The sequence below is a fragment of the Anarrhichthys ocellatus genome, unplaced genomic scaffold, assembly GCF_004355925.1.
Source record: "Anarrhichthys ocellatus isolate YVR2014 unplaced genomic scaffold, GSC_Weel_1.0 scaffold2, whole genome shotgun sequence".
Lineage (NCBI taxonomy): Eukaryota > Metazoa > Chordata > Actinopteri > Perciformes > Anarhichadidae > Anarrhichthys > Anarrhichthys ocellatus.
Genome location: NW_022280032.1, coordinates 3,485,852 through 3,509,377, shown reverse-complemented (window position 1 = coordinate 3,509,377; position 23,526 = coordinate 3,485,852). Strand labels below are relative to the sequence as shown.

Genomic DNA, 23,526 nt, shown 5'->3' with positions numbered 1-23,526 from the left:
CCCCCCCCCCTTCTCTGACCAATCAGAATCAAGACAAAAAGCCCAATCAGGGCAGTCTGGAGGACCTCTCCCAGGACCAGCTGGACCAGGCAGTTCCGCTCTCTGAGCCAATCAACATCCAGCGAAGGTCCCCCATGATCCGCAACCGGAAGACGGGCTCCATGGAGGTACCAGACCCTGTAGTGTTGGATTTACTGCTAATAATGATACAACCAGACTGGGTATTTCATTTTATTCTCGTATAAATTAGCAGTTTTTTGTTTTGTATCAGAAGTGTTACGGTTTTGTTTAAGTGACTGAGAGAAGCCAGGTTCGTAAATGTACTGTGGCAGCCGTCTCAGTCTTAACCCCTGGTCTCCGTGGCCCCACTCAGGTCCTCTCTGAGACCTCCCCCACCCAGTCCTCCAAAGGCAGCACCTCCCACCGACTCTTCCCCTCGGGTTCGCGCCAGTCTCCCGAGATCAAACCAGCCAGTGGCCTAGGTGGGCACCTCATTTCTGGTGTGTGTGTTTTCTGTATGTGTGTGTTTGGGGGGGGTAAGTATGAGAGAGAGAGAGAGAGAGAGAGAGAGAGAGAGAGAGAGAGAGAGAGAGAGAGATTATGCCAACAGACACACTGACCTCACAACACATTTCATCTCCAGCTGTCATCACTGATCTTCTCCTCATCACAAGCCCTCCCACCTGTCCATATCTCTCTCTCTGTCTGTGTCTCTCTCTCTCTCTGTCTGTGTGTGTCACCCATTATTTCTTTCGGTCTGTTTTTCTTTCCCTCTTTTATTTCCATCACCCTCCCCTCTGTCTCTGTTTCTGACAGTCACACAGCTTCCATCCCAGCTTAGCTTTCAGCAGCAGCCAAATAGGATCAGACTCCAAACTATGTAGGCGAGAGGTCAGCGGGGAGCGCTGCGTTCACGGCCAACTGCCGGACCGCTGGTGTCACGTAGCGTTCACAGAAGTACCGATGCCCTTTCTACGCAGGTGATAAAGTGACAACATAGGGAACATACTGTAGGTGTTTCTGTCTCTTCTTTCTGAGGTCAGAACAGGAAACAAACCAAACTACTGATGATCCACTTTAATTATTGTCTCAATGACGTTTGCTATTTAGCCTTTTATTTGTAAAGTTGTTATCATTGCAGAGCAAACTTTGAGATGTTTTATTTACTATGTTCTATACACTAACTGACAACATGAAAGCAATAGATTTAATACAATAGAAAAAACAATGTTATCCAAGATCAGTTTATTTAATTCTTTACAGCTGTTAGAAGCTCTTCTATTTCCTTTGTACTCAAAGTAGATTTAGTTTGTGTTATGGAATCATGGAACAGCTGTAGTGTTACCAGACAGAGGTTATAATCCTAAAAATAACGAAGATGGGTAAAATGACAACAATTTAAATAGCGGTTAAACTTTAGGCAACATAAAGAAGCACATATTAGTTATATTTAAATTCACATCAATGCATTTGCAATATTCAGCTCATGCACACAGTGAGAAGTGTTTATAGCTGAGCCATGTTGCACACCTGATGTACCCGTTAGATTTGGAGTTGATTTCTAGAGCACTCTACATATTTAAGTCAGCAAGAAGATAATTTGATGATTGCAGGAAATGCCATTTAAGAATTAGTCCTGTATTGTATATTATTTAAAAACATGATCAGGAGGTAGATAGTTAAATATGTAGATATGAGGGTCTCCTTATGTATTTATCAGCAGCGGTACGGTACATGCTCCGCAGTCTAATAATGTTTTTACTGTTGTCCTAACCTTAAATAAGATGAAACGTTGGGTAGTTCTTACCCGATCATGATGCATACAAAGTTAAAATGCCTTAAAATGTTCCAAATCAGGTGTATTGGAGGTGTTTGTAAGAACCTCTCCCCTAATGCTGGAGCCCTTGAAGGACTCTTGGAAAGTGTACGCACAGCAAAACAACTGACTGCTAACACGGTGACACTCACACAAGCATGAAAGGCCGTCGTCTAAATCCAGAAGTGTGAATAAAACCGTGAGCGTGAGAACAGGGAGTGGAGTCACTTTGTGTGCTTTACTGGGAATTTCAAACCTGTGTGTCACACTCAGCTTTGTTAAACTGCGTCACTTCTCACAGCTTTTGTTTTCAGAGCAGTTTATCTCCTTCGTTTGCTTGATTATGACCTAAAATATTAAACTAAATGGATACGTGGTGGAGAGGGAAGAAGCTTATTATAAGACTTTTCCAATTTAAAGAAATGATCAGCTGCACTCAAGTAAAATAAAACAATTTAGGCCGACAGGACAACACAATCAAGAGCAGGGACGAGTATAAAAGGGCAGTATGTGTGTTGTATTGCTTTTCCCTAAATGTGTTAATCATCCCGTCACTCAGTGCTTTATTATCACACGTCTGCGTGCAGCTGACTCCTGAGTGGAGCCGTGTCAGATTGTTATGTACAGTAAGTGAGAGGCTGCTGAGTGATCCCTCCCTGTTCATCCGCAACACCAACAACACCGACTTTGCACAGGTCACTGACGAGAGCAGCAGGTGTCGGGACGCCCTCTGCTCCTCATACCTCCACACTGTTTATAGAACAGAGGGACGAGCAGATGCCTTTTTAGATGTCCAAAGATTATATTTCCTCTTCGGTGTGGTCTATAAACTCCGTACTTATTTAAATATTATTAGAATCAAAAGAATATGATATATTTATGGGGATTGGCTGTTGCAACTTCAGAGGGTTTGTGCACAGAGGGTGTCTGAAATAATCCCGTTTCCACACTCGGGCCTGTTCGTCACGCCTCTGCTGCTTTTTGCGTACACAACACACATGCTCTGAATTCCCTTGTACACTCACTGATGGCCTTGTTTACACATATGCACACATACATTAAGAGGTCACTGTTGTGGAAACCTTGTAACTTATGTCATCATTTCTAGGAACAAACCGCAGCTCTGTTTTCAAATTGTCTGTGATAATTCCTTAGTTTATGATAAACTATTTATTGAAACTGAAGTTAAAGGATGAGAATCCACCATACTGTAATTACAGGGTTTTCACACAGGTGTACATTCTTCTTAATTCCTAATTCTCCTCCAAAGCATCAGTTTGTTATGAATAATAGCATGGTGTGTAAAATGTAGTACTCACCCTGCACACCTCCCTCCCCCGGCTCCTCCTCACACAGGGTCGCTCTGCTCTGGCCTCTTCAGTGCCTCCGCCCTCGGGGTGTCCTGTAGCGCCCCCAACCTGCGGGACTACGTCCGCACGCACCACCACCTCCACCGAAAACCACCCCTGTCCCCCGGCAGTCTGCCGTGCCAGATTGGCATGTTTGGTACGTTCACGCCACCGTCTGTCCCCCACAAGGCGGGTCTTTTCATCTCTTTTTCTTCTCATGAGAAGGTCTCCAAACTCTTTCTGGCTTCAGGATATCTTATTCTACTTTTCATTTTCTAAGCTTCAGATACTTCAATTTTTGGCACTTTCAGTTTTGTAATTTATTTTCTTCTTAAATTACAGCTCCCTGCTTTCTTTTGCTTCCTTTCCCAAAACAAACCAATTTCAGTCTGTTGCATCACGTTTCTTGAGTGACTTTCCTCCGCTGTGTGCATGACGAGGGCACTGATTTGACGGCAGAGTGATCGTCTGTGCAGAAAATGCTGAGCATGCAACCTGACAGTGGACTGTGTGATGCTCCGCAGCTATCTGTATTCTGATCAATGTTCTCCCAGATCAGCATGTCCTCGCACTGATCACACCGCTGTCTGCTTGGGTTTGAGTGTATTGAAATGTTCACTCTCTCTCTCTCTCTCTCTCTCTCTGTGCATGTTGTTTTGCAGTGCGAACCATATTCTCTCTCAGGGAATTTAATTTCATAATCCACAGTAAAGTAGTTTTTGTGTCTGGGAGCCAGGCGTCTGGCTTTTTTTATTAATCACATTTCACGGTAATCCTCATGGTAAGAAACTCAGCCTGTTATTTGGAACAGATATATTTTCAGCAGCCAATAATCCACCTTTAAATCCACCAGTTGCATTCCCCCCCCCCCCCACACCCACCCTTTTGCCCCAGTCTCATGTTGGTGATGGTGAGTACAAGCAAGCTGTTTCTACAGCCACCAGAGGTCCTGGTAGCAGGTTTAATCATCCCAAAACATATGGACTGGATGTCATTCTCATGGTCACAGCTGTTGTAAAATACACAAGTTTTGTGTCGTACTTTTCCAAAGATGAATGCGACACATCCTCAGGTTAATTCAGCAGCAGATAACTTTACTAGCAAAGTAAATAGATCTAAACTAATGGGCAGGGATTGTTTTTCCTTTTCCACTGCGGGTTTAAAACACAGGAAACTGAGCCGTTCAGTTTATCCACCAGGTGTCGCTCTGACTGCGAGGCTACAACGGATGCTTTCCACTCTCAGTTCTGTTACATCACGTTCAGCCGTAGGAGAGAGACAGGTGAGCGTTTGGACCGACGACATTGCTGCTCATTTAAGGGAAGCGAGGGCTGCGTCATGAGACAGGAAGTGTACTGGTTTCAATTCAGACCTTAAAATGACCATCAGTGTGGTGATGAGTGTAGTTTAGAGCAACATTTATGAATCCACACAGCTCTATCAGATGAGGTCAGATACCCCGTCATTAACACCACTCATGTTCCTAATACTTTCTTTTAAATGGATTTAAAATGCAATGTTATTCATTATATAAAAGTGGATATTCATAGTCTCATTGAGTGATCCTGAAAACAATTATGTTTGAAGTTTGCATTGCTTTTATTACCATTTAAGGTTACAGAAGCTGTTTTATTACTTTAAAATGCCTTTAATCAATATTTTCATATAACATGAATGCACCAGCTCTACGGAGCATTATAACGTAACATTATAAAGAGTGAATCTTAGACTTTTATTTGTCAGGTGGCCAAAAACATGACTTCAAACAATTAATAAGGTTCATTAGTGACAAGCCAAGCTAGATGCTTGTCCTGTCTTTATGCTAAGCTAAGCTAACAAGCTGTTGTCTGTGGCTCCATATTTACCGTACAGACATGAAAGTGAGTTCAATCTTCTCATCAAACTGTCAGCAAGACAGCAAACACGATTGTGTTTCCCACAAGGAAGAAAAAAGAGGTTAAACTCAGCTTCCTTTCACAGTCGAATGCCCTTCAGATAGAAGTCCAGCGTCACACCTCCTGTATGTTTACTATTCTAAATGTCCATCATTTACTCCACTCAACAGCCTCTCCATTCTCTTTCTCTAAAAGCCCATCTCCTCTCTGTTCATTCAGAGACGACCCTCGTTTGCACGCATGTTCCTTGGCAAACAGATATTAATGAATCGACGGGCCAACTCTCTCTCTCTCTCTCTCTCTCTCTCTCTCTCTCTCTCTCTCTCTCTCTCTCTCTCTTTCTCTCTTTCTGTTTTTCTCTCATGTAAAAAGACAACACTGGCAAATAGGCAGACGCAGGTACCAGCAGCCCCAGTAACACCAGTTACCTTTCTTATCTCCTCAGAGCTGTTCTCTATGCCGCCAGTAAAGAGATTTTCTGTGTCGTTTGCCAGGCATCCGACTAATGGTATGTCTGCTTTTATTCAAGTTTATTTTCGACGCTCCTCCAGTTTTTCCTGTTATCTTGCATGACCCTTTTTTTTTGTGGGAAAACATTTCCTGTGTTTTCTAATTTTGGGGGTTTGACGTTTGGCTGCGTTAATTACATTAAACGTCTCTTAAGATTTAAAAAACTAATTTAAATTTTAAAGAGTTTCTGTTTCTCACACGCACACACAGCCTCGGTGTTTGTTGTACCTTGTGTTGTTTTTTCGGCCCTCACCTCTAACACCACCTGCTCTGCCTGCACTTCTTTCATTCTCTCTGATCCTGCTGTTTCTTCACAGGATGGATGTGTGTGGAATATATATCCTGCCTCAGACATACTTCCATGTGCGGATAATCTGTGCACATTTCATAATATATCCTCACCTGCACTTTTTGCTCATTTCAAATCATATATTCTGTTAATTTCTTAGTTTGGGCGATTAAAAAAAAAAAAAAAAAAAAAAAAACAATCTATTTAACTCTGACCGCATCACTGATTGGTGTAGTCAGAAATGTTTCACCTCACCCAACCGTGATGTCACGGTGTACCGACTCGCCCTGGAGTACACTTCTACGTCACTGCAGCAAGGTGAGAAGTTAAATCGGGAGAGGTCAGCAACACGAGATATTCGGGGAGTGTTAAGTTGCTCTCGCGAGTCGCTTTCCAACGTGAACATGGAGCGGACGGTTTTGTTTCTTCATTCATTTGTTGGATTGCAGCTCTGTACCTACAAAACAAGGGAGCGTCTACCTGGATTTATTCATCACTCTGGAGCATAAAAGCCTTTTTCCCATTTTATTATTAATTTAAAAATATTTCTGTTTGATACACATTGTTTTGCAGTTTCATTTTATTTTATTCATCACGTTAGTGCTGCTTTACAAGCAACTCTCACTCTTGAAATTTCTGAGATAGTTGGATAAAGCTGGAACAATTTGTTGATTAATCGTTCAGACAATCTACAAAACAAATGTGAAAAGTCGATTCATCATTTCACAAATCTTTCAAGCACACAGGCCCAAAACTCATTTGCTGTTTGTCGGACCAAAAAAGATATTTGAAGTCATGGTCTTTGACTGATTTTCAGGTATTCCATAGAATAAACAATAAGTATTAATTAATAATGAAAATAATAAATAATTTCAGAATTATAATAAAAATATCCTTCGTTCTTCTATATTGAAATCCCTCTCGATAGCAAGTGTCTGCTGCTTGACTCGGTAATTCTGTGGTGAAGCCGAGCTGTGGATGCTAACTGCCTGTAAGTAAGAAATGTTCAGCAGCATCGACGGTGTTCGGCCTCCTGGTCTCTGACGTCGTGGAGTCTGTTTGTGAAAAGTCATATTCAGTTTCTTTAATCCAGTTACATGCATCTGTCACTGGTGGCCATCTGGCTCCGTGTAGAGGTTTCTTTTGGACACGGCAGCTGTTGGGAATTAATGAGTTGCTTCACAGTGCTTGTTTTGTGGAAAGATGTATTAGTATGATCAAATCCACTCTTCACTTTCTTGAAATATGTATTGAGGCAGTTTTATATAGCACCATGGGGAGATCAGCCCCGCTGGCTCTTATGACCTGAGAAGGAGCAAATCAAAGCTACTGGACTGCACAGAACTGAGCTCCTGTTAGGTTATTTAGGCTGAATGCTGTTACGGATCAGTGACTCAGACATTGCATGATGCAATGAGCAGTAATATAATAACAGCAGCGTGATAAGTGCTGTCTGTGCTTTCGCAGGAAAAATGACACATCGTAGAAGCACCGGGATCGTCTGACGTGTTGATTCAGAATGACACGGAGAGTCGGCGCGGTTCAGAAAGCTGATATGATGTTGACAAGTGTTTGGAATAAACTACGGGGAACCACAGTGATGAGTGTTTCAATCGGGCTTCTACAGTTCAACCCGTGTGTCGAGCACATTTGTGGTATTTAAGGTTAAGACTTTAGGAAGTGATGACAGGACATTTACTTTGTGATCCCTACACTTAAATGAGCAAGGAGGATTAATCAAATACATAAATCATGTTGAGATGTCTAGATAACACATTTAACATCATCACCCAGGCTTGTTTTCTTCAGCTTTGGTCCAACAACATGCTGTAGTTTAAGTTCAAAATGTCCTTTTTATACACATTTTATAAAGACAGCTATGCATGTGTAAGCAAAACTCACTGTGGAGGACCAAGAATCATATTCATCTCTGGGTTGATAAAACCATTTTCAATTTTATCTTTTGTTTTTGATTGAGTCTTAAATCATTCAGGTCACATTTTCACCTAATTTTATGTTTCGTTATGGAGCGAAGCGCCTCTATTATCTGAGGATTAAAGTAGAACCTGAACCCAGACATTTGGGAAGCCAATATTCTATACTGGTTATTAGCTTGGTAGGGTAAAAGGAAAATTAGCACTGATGAATTGCCCAAAATGCTGCTCAGTGGAGGAAAATCAACAAAATAGTTGATTTTCTGTGCAGTGAACTGGAGAGAAAGCAAAATGTGTTGTGTTTGAGTTGTTGCACATTGTGTTAAGGAACAGCCGTGACTGTGATTGCTTCATTAATCACGTATCAGAAGAGTTTGTGTGGTGTCATTAAGAAGAGTTTTATTATCACTAGAATCTGCAGCTTCACGGAGCTTTATACGGAGTTTCAGCTTATTTTATAGCTGCTTAAACCGACTGCATACGTTCTGCCCAACACCAAACAACATACAGACACAGTTAGAGGTTAGGTGGTGAACACAGTAGAGCAGCTAAAGAGCCGGACGTTCCCCTCTGGAGTTGATAGACACCAAAAACTGAGCTACAAGTCATTAAATATTGGACTCCAGATAAATGCAAATGTTTCTCTGTAACTGCTGGATATGTGATTACGCAACTGTTTGCAAGAAGTCTGTTATTGCTAATTAATCACCACAAGCTATTCTGGTGAAGACCATGACGAACCTGGAGCCTTTGGGCCTCCTCAGAGAGTTCGGGGCTCTCAGGGAAGTTGCCCAATTTGCACAGCACAGTGTATCTCCAAGCACAGAGCTGTTAATTGAAAACATAAAACAGCCGTGCGAGGTCACAGTTTTCTTGTTTTTGAAGTTGTTATACCTGAACAGTATTATTGACGACTCTAAGACGCTCTGGTTCACATGTTTTGTGAAGTAGACCTCTGATGTGTCGTCACTGATTCCTTTTGAACTCGTGATGCGATAGATTATCGATTATTGACTGCTGCTGCTCTTTATTTGACCTCGGGTTTATCTTTTGTTTGAACTTAGTTTGCTTTGAAATGGAAATGGTGGGATTTGTTTCAGCTGTTGGTGGTTGAGGCATACTGTTGTTCAGGAGTAGTTGGTCTGCTTCATAACTGAAAGGTCAAGACGAGTGTAGATCAAATAAGGTCAGAGATTGAAACTGAATGTGCTTTCTACGATTCATTTCTCAGCTCATTAAATTCAACCCACTGTGCTGAAGCCGCACTGCTCTTTTGAGTTGTTCCACAGCTCCTATCGCTCCTCTTGCTGCTCCACTGTACTTCCGCTTCCTCTCTTCCTGCTCTGCCTCTCGTCCCTTCAGAGCCCTCAGACGAGCTCCATGTAGTCCAGCTGCTGGGGGGGCTCCCCGCTGAGGCGTCCCTGCTGGGGTTTGCCCCTCTGGCTGTGGACGCTACCGTAGCCCTCCACCTGCGCCACTGTCCCTACCACCGTCGCCTCCTCAAGAGCTGGCTGAGGTCTGGTCAGGAGCTCCCAGAATCCCTCCACGGTCAGCCTCTGTGGATCCCTCTCACTTCCTGTCGCCGCCTCCTCTTCCTCCCTCTAGCCCCGTTCTGCCAGTGCTGGGGCAAGTGGGACGCTGTTAATGCCAGTTGAGCTTTGCATCCACTGTTGTTCAGTGCTTTACTTTACGTTTCCTTCTGTGCATTTCTCCTTTTCTTTTCGTCACATCCTGCTCCATTCCATGTCCAACTGTAAACGTCTTCCTAACTTTCTTTATTTTGCATGTTTGCCAGAGGCTGCAGCTTTAAAAGCAGGAAGAGTCCATTTTCTTCTGCATACAGTACTTAAAGTCACAGTGAAACTGCAGTTAGCCTTAATCCTTATCGATGTGACGTGTTTCATCTTGATGAGATTTGGTTGTTTAGCTCAGTTATAGTGGGTGTTGTTTAGCAAACATGAGGCGATACGGAGCACCTAACCCAAATACAGTCTAAAACAGGTGTTAAAGCAGCCGTCTCTGGTGCTTTTCTTAGTGTTGTGGTGAACATCAGATAACTGGCCAAAGCATCTCTACAAAGAAATGTCATCTAGAGATGTAAAATGGAGCGATAGAGCAGAAAAGATAGATTTTGATCCCTCAAATGCTTTATAACTTTCTTGATATCCATTTATTGTGTCATGTTCTGCACATAAAAGCAACTCTACTAAAAACATGAATATGAAAATGATCAACAGGGGAAATTCACATCTTGGCCCCTCGAGGTCTCAAATGGTTCCCGTCCATTAAGTGCTGAAGCTCGTGTCGTTGGTATCAGACGAGTTGTTTGAGGGAGTAGACCCTGAATACATCTGTAGTCGTAGCACATTGTTCCTGGAGAAATGCAAGGCTGACCAGCATGCTCTCTGGGGAAATGGATGAGCCACTTCAACCTCCATGCATTAACTGTTTGCTTGTTTCGTGGCGTCGCTTCATCGTGGAGTTCTTTGTCGGGCTGCACGGAATGACACTCGTTTGGTTTTGCTTTTGGTCTGTGTGTAAAAGTCGGCTTGCCAATGCACAGTTGTATTTGCTCAGCACGTACATGTGTATTTGTCATTTTATGAAAGGAAAATATGCAGGACATTGTTAATTAATTAGGGATGCACAATATACATCGGGCCCAGTAATGCGAAAGTTATGTCATGTATTATTCCGATAATTGAATTGTAGCTGATCATTTATTGTCTGATAATACGAAGTCAAATGGCCTTCATTGAATTTACAAGCGCAGCATCTACACACTTCGATACCGTATCGGCATAGGGTTAAAAAAATCTATATTGTGCATCCCTAGAATTAAAACATCCATCAGATAAAAGGGAATTGTCATAAAGGCTTCAAAGGCAAGATGAAGATAAATATTCTTAAGATAAATATTTACAACATGATTGATTACAAACTGCCACATATTCAGTGTGTGGTTGTACTTAACTATACTCTCTCGTGTCACATCTGGTTGCAAACAACCAAGATGGCGATGGCCAAAATGCCGAAGTCGATGCTGAATGAACTGATTAGAATTTGGACCTCACAAAACACGTTTTCTGGGCCATAACTCGAGAATTGATATGCTAATTATGAAAGGATAATAAACTGCATCATGACATGGTGGTAATTCTAGTTTATGTGGTTTGGATCAAAGTGAATTGAACCACATCCTGTAATATACAGAATAATGTGACACTTTCCCAAATAATCACAACATCCCGCTTTTGTTAATATGGTCAAACTAACCAAAGAAGGAAAGTAACACCAGCCATGGTGCTGATTGTTTGTTTACATTCGTGTTTGGCTGGTAACTTTGTGCTGTGTAGCTGCTGTCTGAGGCCAGACGGTGTAGACGGTAACACGCCATTAAATTTAGACCTGACAGTAGCCTGTGTGCCTAGATAACAAATAAAAATGGCTGCCGAATATCGGGACCTGCTTGTCAAGTTATGGCATCGAGAGAATGAGCAGTACGCCAGCATTCACAGAGAGCTACAGTGTCGCCGCTCCTCCTCCTCCTCTTCCGTCTGATGGAGAAGTGGTACGACCGGCTGTGTTTCTGCGTCTCCTGTCTGTGCTGCAGGCTTTGAAGGCTGCTCCATGGTGCCCTCTATCTACCCGCTGGAGACGCTGCACAACTCGCTGTCCCTGAAGCAGGTGGACGAGTTCCTCAACAAGGTGTGTGAGAGCAGCAGCGAGGCCCACGCCAAGACCATGAAAGGTAGGCCCGCACCACGAGGAAGCACTGTTCTATACCGACTACTTAAGTTAATGCTGACGAATGCTTTGTAAAGGGAGAAACAACACGTGTTCCAATGCAACACATATTTTAAGCACATGCCATTGAAGGTTGTTGCATGTCTAAACTGTTTTCATGCCAAAGCTTCGCAGTTGGAATTTAAATATGTGATTCAAGTATTTGACAAAAATATTTAATTTAATCCAGAAGTATTTTTCCAGATATGTGTGCTTTTGAACTGTTTATTCACACATCCAGTGCATTTAGATCTCTTTATGTTAAATATATTTGGACAGTGACACATGTTGTTGTAGTGGATCTGTAATCCAGCACATTGGACTAAAAGAAATACGGAGTATGAAGTTTAAGTGCTTGATTTTATCTTAAAGGGTGTTTAGATCCATACTGGGTTAACGATCAGCTCCACAATTTATGTCCATGTGGACAGACAACTGTCCTTTAAATACACCAAACTGAAAGTAAAACGATAAAAAATGATTAAATATGATGACTGTTTGAGTTTAAATTAACTTGTTTAATTCTTTTCCGGGGGACTACGTGCAAAAAGACACTATAAAGTTGATCTGATGTGCGTGTTTACACCCACATCAACTGGAGTAAACCAACTCAACAAAAACTCTTCAAATATCAAACGCTGCACTGTGGTTCTATTAAGAAACTGACATTTGGAGCCTGATCATAATGTGTTTTTCTGTGTTTTTCTGTCTCCGCTCCAGCGCTCTCCAGCCTGTTTGACTCTCAGAGCCAGACGTCTCTCTACAGCCCTCAGCAGCCGCTGTCCTCCTCTGGCTCTGAAACGTCTCTACGGCCGCCAAGCCAGCCTCTGTGGCGTGAGTGTTTTTATACGGCTTTATGGCTTTATGCATTATGTAGGCCCACTTCTATCTCTTCTGGTAGATGTCTGCATTCAAATGCAATGATGGGGATTAAGACCAGAGGTCAAAATATATAACAATATAGATATATATTGTAAAAGAACACTGGTCTTTGGCAGGTGAAATCTAAATGTACCTCTCCAAGTGGTCACAATTCATTTTGACTTCCTTTACTGCAGACTTTTATCTGCAATGACCTCGTGGTTACAGATATTCATTTTATCATCACGAACAGGTCACATGCTCAGTCCCCAACTGAGCTAAAAAAGCAGGTGTCTTTGAACCAAACTCGGCTGCTAACTGATGCTCATTTTATTTATGTATTAATCTCTTTAGTCGTATATTCACAAGAAGAAGAAAAAAGGTTTGCTAACAGATTTTGCTGTCAAGTCGTAGATGCTGACAACTGCAAAAGTAGATCACATGTTCCTTAAAGATATTTTCCATTTACCACAACAAGAGCGACATGTTTCACTCAGCGCTTCATCGTGCTTCTTTCTCTCTTTTACTGATTATCTCCCCTTTTTATCTCCCCTTTTTTTTTTTTTTTTTTATCTCTCTGTCCATCTTATTTATCACCCAACAAACATGCAGGGATGCTGGAGGATGTTCTGCTGGTGGTTTATTCTCCCTTTGGCTGTAGTTACAGGACAGCTGTGTGCCAGTGCAGAGTCATTGAGGCTGTTTTTATGCGTCGAAACGACAGTGAAACGTGTCATTCTGGTGAAAAGCTTCTGTAATTTCTCACTATACGGATTTAAAATGTGTCTTAAATGTTCATTATTCGATTGACCAATGAATGGAGACAAAACTTCATGTTAAAATGTACTGAAATCTCAATTATACAAGTATATTCTAGTGAGAGTATTATTATACACGTTGACGTGCAAGCTTGATTTATGAAGAAAAAACATTTTCATCAAGTTTTCCATGGCAACAGAAGATGAAGCTGCGAGGACATGACGCTGTTGTACCGGATCACTCCCCCCTTCTTTGTTCACCTGGTGTCCCTCCACATGACGCACAAAGTGCTCAGAGTGGAGAGAGGACTCAGGATTAATAAATGTAGTGTTTTGATATGTTTTGAGGGTTAAGATCTGTGTTCCTGAGCTACAAAGTTAACTGACTTTATCTGTTTTAAAGATGGCAGTATCCCCTCCAGTGCCGTATCCAGTGCGGGTCCCTCCTCCCCGATCGCAGAGAGCTCCGGTCTGAACTTCAGCTTCAGTGAGTAGACCATCTGTGGAAAAGAAAGGACTTCTGGGTATCTAACGGCACGATCTGAGGACCTCGGTGTGTCTGCCTCTCCATTCATCTTTTCCTCCGTCCTTCTGCTCACATTCACACATAAAAACAAACACTGGAGGAGACGCTGCTTCTGGAGAGAAGCCACGGTATTACAAAACACTCCGACTGTAAATATCACCACTCCGACTGTGCATGGACACTTCAGCTGCACACACGTGATCACCACAAGAGAGAAAACACCGGACCATCAGCGCTTTTAAAATCTCTCATCACCTCCATCCGCCTCCTCAGTTCGTCAACACATTTGTGAAAACGGCTCCGACTGAGTAACGAGCATCAAGCCAACATTTAAGACCAGTTGTGCCTTAAGCTCAATTTGGATGCTGCCTACGTTAAAACAACAACAACAACAACAACAACAGTGCCTGTTTTTTTGCAAATATATTTGTAAAATATCTCACACACCAGCTGCCTCGTCTCTGACTTTAGGTACGTCTGAAATGCCTTTCAGACTTTGAGTCAAAGTGTCGGCTGGCGTTCATTTGCATCTGAAATACATTTTTTGCCAATCACAGCCCACCCTGAAACTAAACAAGCTGTTGTGTTTTTTTACTTCTAGTGAGATTTAGTATCGTGTAATCAATTTGACTTGCAAATGTCTGCACGTACTGCAGGCTGACAGTTGAGGCTTTTGGACATTTCGGCAAATTCACTGTTGTTGTTGAGAGTTAAGATGAGACGATCGATGTTTTCGTTGTTCTATGAATACTGCTATTAAATTAAACAATTTTCTATGTAAAACTCAAACATTAGTGTTGAACCCTGGTACCTACATCTATGAAGAGTTAAACACTGTAATTTGGATATAAGCCCCGTAATTGTGAGCCTGGACGTAGACGAGGAAGTCAGGTGACGGAGCCACAAAGTCGGCAAACACAGGACTTTCACCCATGAGACCGATAATCAAGTCAACGTTGACTTATTTTACCGCCAACTGCATGAGTCACGTAAAACAAATGTACTTATTCAACCTCAACCTAACCCAACACCACCTCTGATCGTATCGCTGGACGTTAGAGAATCAACTGTTGTATGAGGACACTTTGATCTTCTCACTCTTTCTAAGAAAGCAAATAAACGTGTTCCTCCAAACGTGACGCTATTCCTCTTAAGACGAAAACAAAGAGGCTGGTGCAGCACGATGATATCCGGTAATATTAAGATGAACGTCATGCAGTCATGAGGAATTATTCCCATGAATCATCAGGGTTATGAGCTCATCGTGTTGGTGCTCGGTACCTTTGTTAACCAGATGTTTGCATCAACTCGAGCCAGCTTCATCAAACTGTTTTCAAGGATTGTCTGCTGTTGAATGGAAACACAGTTCATCTGTGAATGTGCCTTTTTAAATGAATATCCAGCGTATTGTCGGGGGTCTCCTGCTGTATTTTTATTTCAGAATCAAAGGAGAGAACCACTTGATTATGTAAATGGTATTTTTACATAAACTACTGACGACTGTAGCTTTGTCAGTCGATGCTGAATTGTGACTGTTGTGTGTTTTAATGTAAAATGAATGAAATGTTTCTACTGATTGATTGAGTGATGCTCAGGTAGACACGTCATGAATCTACGGATGGAAATTTGTTTTTATCAACATGTGACTGAACTTTGGGGCCATTTCACTTTCAATTACTTCTAAAATTTATAAATTCAGTTGCTGAATTTACTTTAAACTCCAAATAAATATGTTTATTACTTTGACCGAAACCTTTTTAAGAGAGTTTAAGCTGTATCATAAAACAATGACTTGCAGTTTTATTTTTTACAGTAAAGCTCTGATTACGGGCATTACGTTCAGGCAGAACTGTCACAACAAAACGAGAAACAAAACGACTCAAAACCTGGAAACACCCGCTGGAGAACAAAGAGTTTAGTTTAGATTTCAAAAGGACTAAAGGTTGGCTGTTGTAGGTCATTTTAGTTGTGTATTTATGTAAGTATTTAATGTCAACCAAAGAGGAGGAAGAGGAGTGGTTTTGTGTGCTGGAGAACAAAATGGACGTTTAATGTGTAAAATAAAATATTTCTGTCAATCTCTTGAGATTCAGGTCCTGCTTTAATGTGAGGAGGAGGAAGGAGGAGTGTGTCTTTTTTAGTGGCCCACAGTCTAGACCATGAAATAAACTTATGTCTCAGTAATTTCATTATCTTTTGTTTTTCTCTACATGCCTGCTAGTCGTGCTCACGTGTATGTGGAAATAAGTAAATTAACGGCATTTAACATTATTATTAACGTGATAATTTCCGTTACTTTGCTCGCTGTATTTTGAAAGTACTTACCGGAACCGGAATGAAGACTGGACAACACGTCTTCATTGACGCTGTCTTTATGAATTTAGTGTGTTGCAGTTCCTCACTCTGACCACTAGAGGGCAAAATGAACACTCTTGAGTTAAGAGTGTTCATGTTGCCCTCTAGTGGTCAGAGTGAGGAACTGCAACACACTAAATTCATAAAGACAGCGTCAATGAAGACGGGACAACACACTACCACTTCCGGTAAGTACTTTCAAAATACGTGACCAAAGTAACGGAAATTATCACGTTAATAATAATGTTAAATGCCGTTAATTTACTTATTTGCACATACACGTGAGCACGACTAGCAGGCATGTAGAGAAAAACAAAAAATAATGAAGTTACTGAGACATAAGATGGAAACAGTTTGTTTATTTCATGGTCAAGAGTGTTCATGTTGCCTAATACTCCTATTGTTTCTCCCCTCTCCATATCTACTCCTATTGTTTCTCCCCTCTCCATATCTACTCCTATTGTTTCTCCCCTCTCCATATCTTCTCCTATTGTTTTCTCCCCTCTCCATATCTTCTCCTATTGTTTTCTCCCCTCTCCATATCTTCTCCTATTGTTTTCTCCCCTCTCCATGTCTCCTTTCCTTGTGTCCTCGCCTGGTTTTCTCTCCATATCTCCTCTTGTTTCCTCTCCTCTCTTGTCTTCTCTCCTTGTTTCTTTTCTTCTCATCTCTCCTCTTCATGACTCCTCTCCTTGTTTCCTTTCCTTATCTCTTTTCATATTCTCTCCTCTCCTTAATCGTTTCCCCCGCCACTCCTTCTCTTTCCATCGTCTCTCGTCTTTTTTACCTCACCCCATTTTCCCCTCTCTTCTTTCTCTCTCTCTGTCTGTCTGTTTGTCTCTCTCTGTCTGTTTGTCTCTCTCTGTCTGTCTGTCTCTCTCTGTCTCTCTCTCTCTGTCTCTCTCTCGCTCTCGAATAGTGATGACTCATGCCTCCTCCTATTGCTCCCTTGCGTTGCCATGGCGACATCCCCAGATGTAATTGACTCCTCCTGGGTGATGGGAGAGAGACAGACAGACAGACAGACAGAGAGAGAGAGAGAGACGAAGAGAGAGAGACAGATACACAGAGAAAGAGAGAGAGAGAGATACACACAGAGAGAGAGAGAGAGAGAGAGAGAGAGAGAGAGAGAGAGAGAGAGAGAGAGAGAGAGAGAGAGAGAGAGAGAGAGAGAGACGGACGGACCACCGACTCACCGGAAGCCAAAAGCTGATGTCATTCTTTCTCAGGCTTTATTTCTACATTCACACACACCCTTCTCTCTTGCTTCTATACAAACCCGACTGTAGCCTCTTTCATTCATTCCTCTCCATTGTTTTCTGCATGTCTTTATCAAGTTGTACTCCAGTGGTGGAAGATAAAGAAACAGAAATGTCCTGCAGTCAAAAGTACGAGGAGAAATCCTTTATGGAGGAGACGGAGAGGAGCCTCAGCACACCACAACGTTACACAGACGTGTGTACAAGTAGATGCACGTTGTTGTTGCACGTTAAAATAAACAGCTAATGACATGTATATGTAAATTTACAATGCTCAAACTATTCATCTTGCCTCCTGTTGTTGTCTTGTGAGAGATAAAGGTTAAGAAATGGAAAGATCAACTACAGACTCCATAACAACCCTTTCAGGTTATTCCTCCTGTCAGAGATGTTTTTAACTGGAGGTGGTCACCGTGACCCAACTGCCTTCCTCCTGTTCAGTGACTTAGCTTTTACTCGGCTAATTACCTGAAATGTAAATACAAAGAGAGAAGTGGGAGGGAAAGCCGAGCGAGGAGAGGAATTACTAGTTGTGCTGAAGAGAGAATTGCCCTCATTGAGTCTCACGTAATAGTGCAGCATGAGACACCAACGGGCCAAATTCCTTCTTCTGTCTTTTGTTTCTCTCAGTGCTGAAAGAAAAACACACTTTACTGCAGGGGAGAAACGAGAGACAAGGATAAATTAGGAGCCGTTCATCACCGGCTGTAATGAATGCGGAGGGTGTTGCAGCATCAGGTGTAGGCGTGGAGCCATTAGGGGGGATTTTAGAGCCCAGATTGATCTCACCGTCCCCCTGAGAGTACGATTATTGAGTTCTCGTTCCCTCACTGCTCAGTCAAAGATCTGTAGAGATCAAATGGAAATGTGCTAAAGTTATTTTGTCGAGTGAGAATGTAGTAGTGCTGCTGGAGCATTACTTCATCTTTCCACCCGACTGTCATCGTTTTTAATCATCCAATCGGATGTTTAGTTACACTCTCGATAGATAAAATGACCTGTAAAGAGACGAGAGAGAGAGACAAGCAAAACACGACACACTTGTGGATTTAAATGTACTTTAATAGATGATCACCAGGCTGTTTCCCTTTTACAATGAATCTGCAGTAGTTCTAGTTTCACCAGTTAGATTTAAAGAGACAGAGAGATATTGAATATTGCGCTGAGGAAGAAATCGTAACTAAGATTAATACAATGCAAAAAAAAGGAGAGAATCGAACATAACTACCAATACAGCGTCTTCTTAACATGTTAACAGGACAAACAATAAAAGCACAGCCTAGTATTATATCACTGTAGGTCATTTCAGTACCAGTTAAGACAATAAGCTGTTTTTTTTGTGTTTTTTTCAAATATACCTCTTTAAAATAGCATTGAATTTTTATTATTTCCATGTTAAACAATTACATTCAGGATTATAACTAAATAAATCACATGCAGAGAGATGAGATGGACAGATGACGCCATATTGAGATCAAATGGTATCTTCATTTCGATGCAGGTATGGCGATGAAATTGAACTGAATGATGCAATTTTGTTTCCATCCTATATCTTGTCAGCGTTTTTGTGTAGCTCTCTCGGTTGGAGGAGTAGTTAGCAGTTTTGATCTAAAAGCAGCTGAAACGAACATCGGAAGGATAAGTTGTCGTACCTTTTTAAGTGAAAGCGACGTGTATAAATCCGTGCTCAGTACATACATGTACATGTAGCATTTGTTTCATTTCATCGATGGTTTTTGAGTCTGCATGTGTTTTCAAGTCGTCATCAGGAAAAGGATAAAGTTGCAGCTGCAGTTGGTACTATTTCTGTGTTACTGTTAATGGGTTTGTTTACGGGATCTCGGTTGCTTTCTGTTACGTCAGAAATCAAACTTTTCTCCTCTGGAGCAGAACCGTGATTTATCATGACAAGTCTGTCAAAACGGTACCTGCTCTCATTGTATTACTGTCCAGGCTGCTGTGAGTTGTTTTTATTTCTCTATTGTTTTGATCCAGCAGCATTCGCACGGTCGTACCAACTCTACATTCAAGAAAAATAGATCTCCTCTATAGTGCATTCAGCTTCTGTGTCGTCACACAGTTCAGTATTGAGTGCTTCACAGCGTTCTACTGATGCCTTGAACATCTCAAGGCTTGGTATTTGGAATCTGCCAACTTAAAAACATTATTCAAAGACAGTACGACACATCAGACCGTCCACAGAGTCTGATCCGTACATTGAAAAGCTTCTTCCTGGCTTTTTGGACACATTTCCAGACGGCATCGCAGAGGCGGTGAAAGGGACTTTTTCGCTTGTTTTCGATTAATTTGAATTCTCTGTCTCCTCGGTCTAAATGCGCCCTTCAGTTAATCAACTCCCTCCAGACTAGGGTGTGTACTTGTGCGTGCCCAGCTGTTTAATATACAAACTGCATCAAACAGAAAAAAAAAAGAAAAAGCTGTCTGCTTCTGAATCATCACAAGCATGAGATGCATATCAAGGCTTACACTGTGCATAATGGACACATATATACTGTGAAGGGAGGCCAGGCAGAGCAAAGAGCACGGTGGCTTTGGAAGATGAGGTATAAGGTAGTGTGAGCGTTTAACAAGGAAAGGAAAGGGCACCGGTCCCAGGCTGACAACACGCATGAAACGAGGAGTTTGTGTCACATTTTGAATCAGATTTGAGAGAAAGAATTGAGCGAAGTTAAACTGTGCGAGCAGAGGATCCTCCCTGCGTTTAGTTGGCAACATCCTGACTATCAATCCGTCATCAAGAGCTCAAACTGAGTCCTTTCTGGGAATCCAAGCCTCCCCTCCTCCATCGCCCAGCCTGGCCCGTCCCCAGTCCACACAAAACAAAAACAAGCATGTGATGAGCCATCTTGGCAGAAATATAGTTCTTTCTTTAGACAAAAAAGTGAAATGTAAATACAATAAGATTTGCTTCTCAGCACGCATTTGGAGAACATTAAACCAGAATTAATTGAAAATGTAAATTTGTTACTCTAAAAATTATATATATATGAAGAAATAAAACTTGGGCTCGCGTAAATTAAACGTGAGCATGTGAGCGACTCGTCAACCTGTCTGTGAACCAGCAGAGAGACCTTTCATAGCGAGCCCACGGAAAAGTCAAACCCTGCTGCGTTATATTATTATTATATGCTCGCACACAAAAAACGACCTTAAAGACATTCCTACTTTATACTTGCGTCCAGTACGATCGTAATCATTCATGCTCATTCTGTAAATATTACTGTGGGATTAATATTCGGTAATTGCTTCAAAACTAAGATGCTGTCCCTTTAACTGCTAGCTCAGTTTGGAGGAACGTCTAGTACATTATCTTATAATACAATGAAAGTTAGTTTCTCCGACGACACTCGCTCTGTGCTTCAACTACAAACAAAAATCCAACTTCTAAACTCTCACAAAAGTACATTCCTATTTGGTGCAGTTTCTCTGCTCGAAGACATTCATGTTTGTTTGAAAGTGTCGGTTCAGAATGTGGCATTGACGCTGAATTGGATCACAGAGATCCCAAAGTTATTTAGTGTACTATTTCCAAGTGTGGATAAGGTTTGTGCGTGTACTGTATGAACCGGTTGGTCTTCTATTGTGGTGAACTTGTTCCGTTTGATTTACCCTGGTTTCTGGCTCCATTTCAAAATGGCTGACATGTCCTTAAAATATCCCCCTCTCTCTCCAAGAGCACAAGCTAAAGGCACATGAAAGAAGCCTCCTGTAACACACTCCACACTCACTTTTTCCCTGAAAAATAACTCCAATAATACCTATAAATATTGCAGTTCTTACTCCCTCTGAAGGGGCCAGCGGACGGGCTTCTGTTGCTACATTTGTCACCGGTCACTGCTCATTTCATCTTCCCATCGCTCTGTGATATCGACGGAGACGGTGAGATGTAGCTGAACGGGAGGAAATGACCGATTAATTAAACCTTCTCCTCAAATGCATCATCCAAACCACTGCATTCGCCTATTTCCCTGTGCATCATCACAAAATATATAATTTATGTAACATAACTCTGTATTGAAATAGAAACGTTTACCCTACATGTATACTGGAGTACATACGACCATCAAAGAGCATGATAAGGACTTAAAGAGGGACCATTACATCCAGCAGAGGTATGATTTAGTGCACAGACATCGTCGTCCTTTTGCCTGGCACCTATTGAATTCACTTGAGCATTGACAGCCAAACAGTGTAGTGAGCTATCTACACTATACTGCATTCCACACTTAAAGGCTGGCTAAAGAGAGGACTAACCCTCTGCAGTTCTTAAAGAGTCCGAGCTAAAAACGCAAGCATCATGCACCAGCTAGGATGTGAAAGCCTAGCAGAAAGAGGTCCAACTTCAGGCACCTCCTAAAACTTCACCACAAATGACGAGAAGGAACCTTTTTTTTTTGTGTTTTTTTTTGCAACATCAATCTATGTAATTACTGAGTTCATCCAACAGCTACTGTAGCGTGATCAGAATTGCAAAGTAGGAGCACAGATGGTAAATAAACAGGAAAATGTCTATTCTCCTAAAAACACTGCATGTAATCTAAACTAGTTATCGATCACTGATTCATTTTTGGAGAAGTTAACTAATGAGAACTTCTGTTTTTACGGTGTTTTTGCTCTTGTTTTGGCCATTTTGGATTAGAAATTTGCTACTTGGGAGTATTGAATTTCCGTGTCAGTAGTGATTTGAGCCGTAGAGTTTTAGAACTACACCTTGCAAATCTCTGGCATTATGCATTTGTGGGATAATGACGTCCATTCGTCTGTTGGATTTGAGGCAAAGCGAGCTTGATAATGTTACTGGAAATGTTTTAGAATTTTTTACCACGATTGTAAGTGCCTGTGTGAGAAGAAAAAAAACATAACGGCACGTTATTTTTTGCGTCATAAACCCCACTGTCACAGAGAGCATAACTTTGATTTCAGTTAACAGAATCTAGTGTATTGAGGGCTGCAGCAAATGCGTTTTGACTGGTACCATGAGAGCGAGAAGCTTTGAAGCAGAGAGTGCTGTTCGGTCTCGCTCCACCTCCAGTGAGAACAGATGACGGGGAGGGGGAAGATGGGAGGAGGGGGTGGGGAGGAGCTCAGAACTCGATCTTGCAGGCAGGGAAGGACTCATCCTGCATGACCACGGTGCTGCTGGAGGCCAGAACCATGATGTTCAGGTCCTGCTGCCTCTCGTGAGTCTGCTGGTACCAGTCCCGGGTCACCTCAGAGTCGTGGGTCGGGATCAGGGTCACCTGACAGGGACACATGGAAATAAAATGAGAGGGGGAAAAGTATATAACATAACATGACGTACTATACTATGACTTTTTCTGACATTTTATTTCGAAATCTTTTCATTTTGTCGATCCACTGCACAGCACATATTTAAAAATGAAATGTGTCACAGGGCTCATCATTTCCAGCAAACATCAAGGAGACAAATGAGGGCAAAACAGCATCACCGACCTGTTTTAACCAAATATTCTTTGGTCTAGCTCAGCTAAATACACCAAATCCATCAGCCTGTTAGCATGTCGTTTACTACCAAGCCTGTTTGTAACCGGTAGTGACAAAGTTGGTGTGTAAAGGTGAAACACGGGAGCAGAGGATACTTATGATTGTGTTAAATTCTAGCAGTGGCACAGGAAAATAGGGGAAACACTGACCATATTTTGGGTTGCATGTTGAAACATTTCTGATGTTGCTTGCAGGTGAAGGCAGGTTTAGTTTTCTCTGCTTTTAAGGCAATAGCGCAATTACTGTAAAGCACCGTTTTCCTGAACGTTTTACCAGGACCGTCATAATTAGGTCGGTATAGACGGCCCGATGAAGGTAAATACCTGTAAATTGGAGCCCCACTGAGCTTTGCCCTCCAGCAGGGCATCCAGGACTCCACGGCTGGGTTCTCCACTGCCCGGGTCGTTCCCGCTCACCACATAGTACGAAGCTCGCACTCTCTTGAAGAACTCCTGATCCACGTTCTTGGCACTGCAGTGGTTGGGCACGTAGGCCAGGTCGACATAGATGGGTGGTCCAGGGGGCACGGCCAAGCTAGTTTTCTGGGAGTTGTTTCCTGGAGGTGAGCAGAGATATAAAACAGCATTACAGGCGAATAGACCAACTTGTTCCTCAACTGAACAAATTACCTGATGTTCACTATCTTATTTATATAAATCAAT

General features: G+C 42.0%; 2 protein-coding genes across 18 annotated transcripts in view; one reads left to right on the top strand and one right to left on the bottom strand.

The window, feature by feature from the left end:
* ppip5k1b (diphosphoinositol pentakisphosphate kinase 1b) overlaps positions 1-15,806 on the top strand; it is a 37,982-nt gene extending 22,176 nt beyond the window's left edge. For 2 of the 17 annotated variants that reach the window (XM_031859096.1, XM_031859085.1), the window contains exons 24-31: positions 27-167; positions 374-500; positions 3,173-3,322; positions 5,506-5,568; positions 9,156-9,341; positions 11,407-11,544; positions 12,300-12,413; positions 13,602-15,806. In XM_031859096.1, the coding sequence (XP_031714956.1) occupies positions 27-167; positions 374-500; positions 3,173-3,322; positions 5,506-5,568; positions 9,156-9,341; positions 11,407-11,544; positions 12,300-12,413; positions 13,602-13,693 (1,011 nt within the window). In that variant the 3' untranslated portion in view covers positions 13,694-15,806. Of the gene's footprint in view, positions 1-26; positions 168-373; positions 501-3,172; positions 3,323-3,507; positions 5,407-5,505; positions 5,569-9,155; positions 9,342-11,406; positions 11,545-12,299; positions 12,414-13,601 lie in introns of those variants that run through there. The other 15 variants (XM_031859219.1, XM_031859212.1, XM_031859123.1 and 12 more) reach the window with 14 other exon arrangements.
* A 2,576-nt stretch (positions 15,807-18,382) lies between these two features.
* The window catches only part of map1ab (microtubule-associated protein 1Ab), a 63,719-nt gene continuing 58,575 nt past the window's right edge, over positions 18,383-23,526 (bottom strand). Inside the window, exons 6-7 of the mRNA XM_031864842.1 lie at positions 23,188-23,420; positions 18,383-22,599 (exon numbers count right to left, since the gene is read on the bottom strand). Coding sequence (XP_031720702.1) covers positions 22,444-22,599; positions 23,188-23,420 — 389 coding nt within the window. The 3' untranslated portion in view covers positions 18,383-22,443. The remainder of the gene's footprint in view (positions 22,600-23,187; positions 23,421-23,526) is intronic.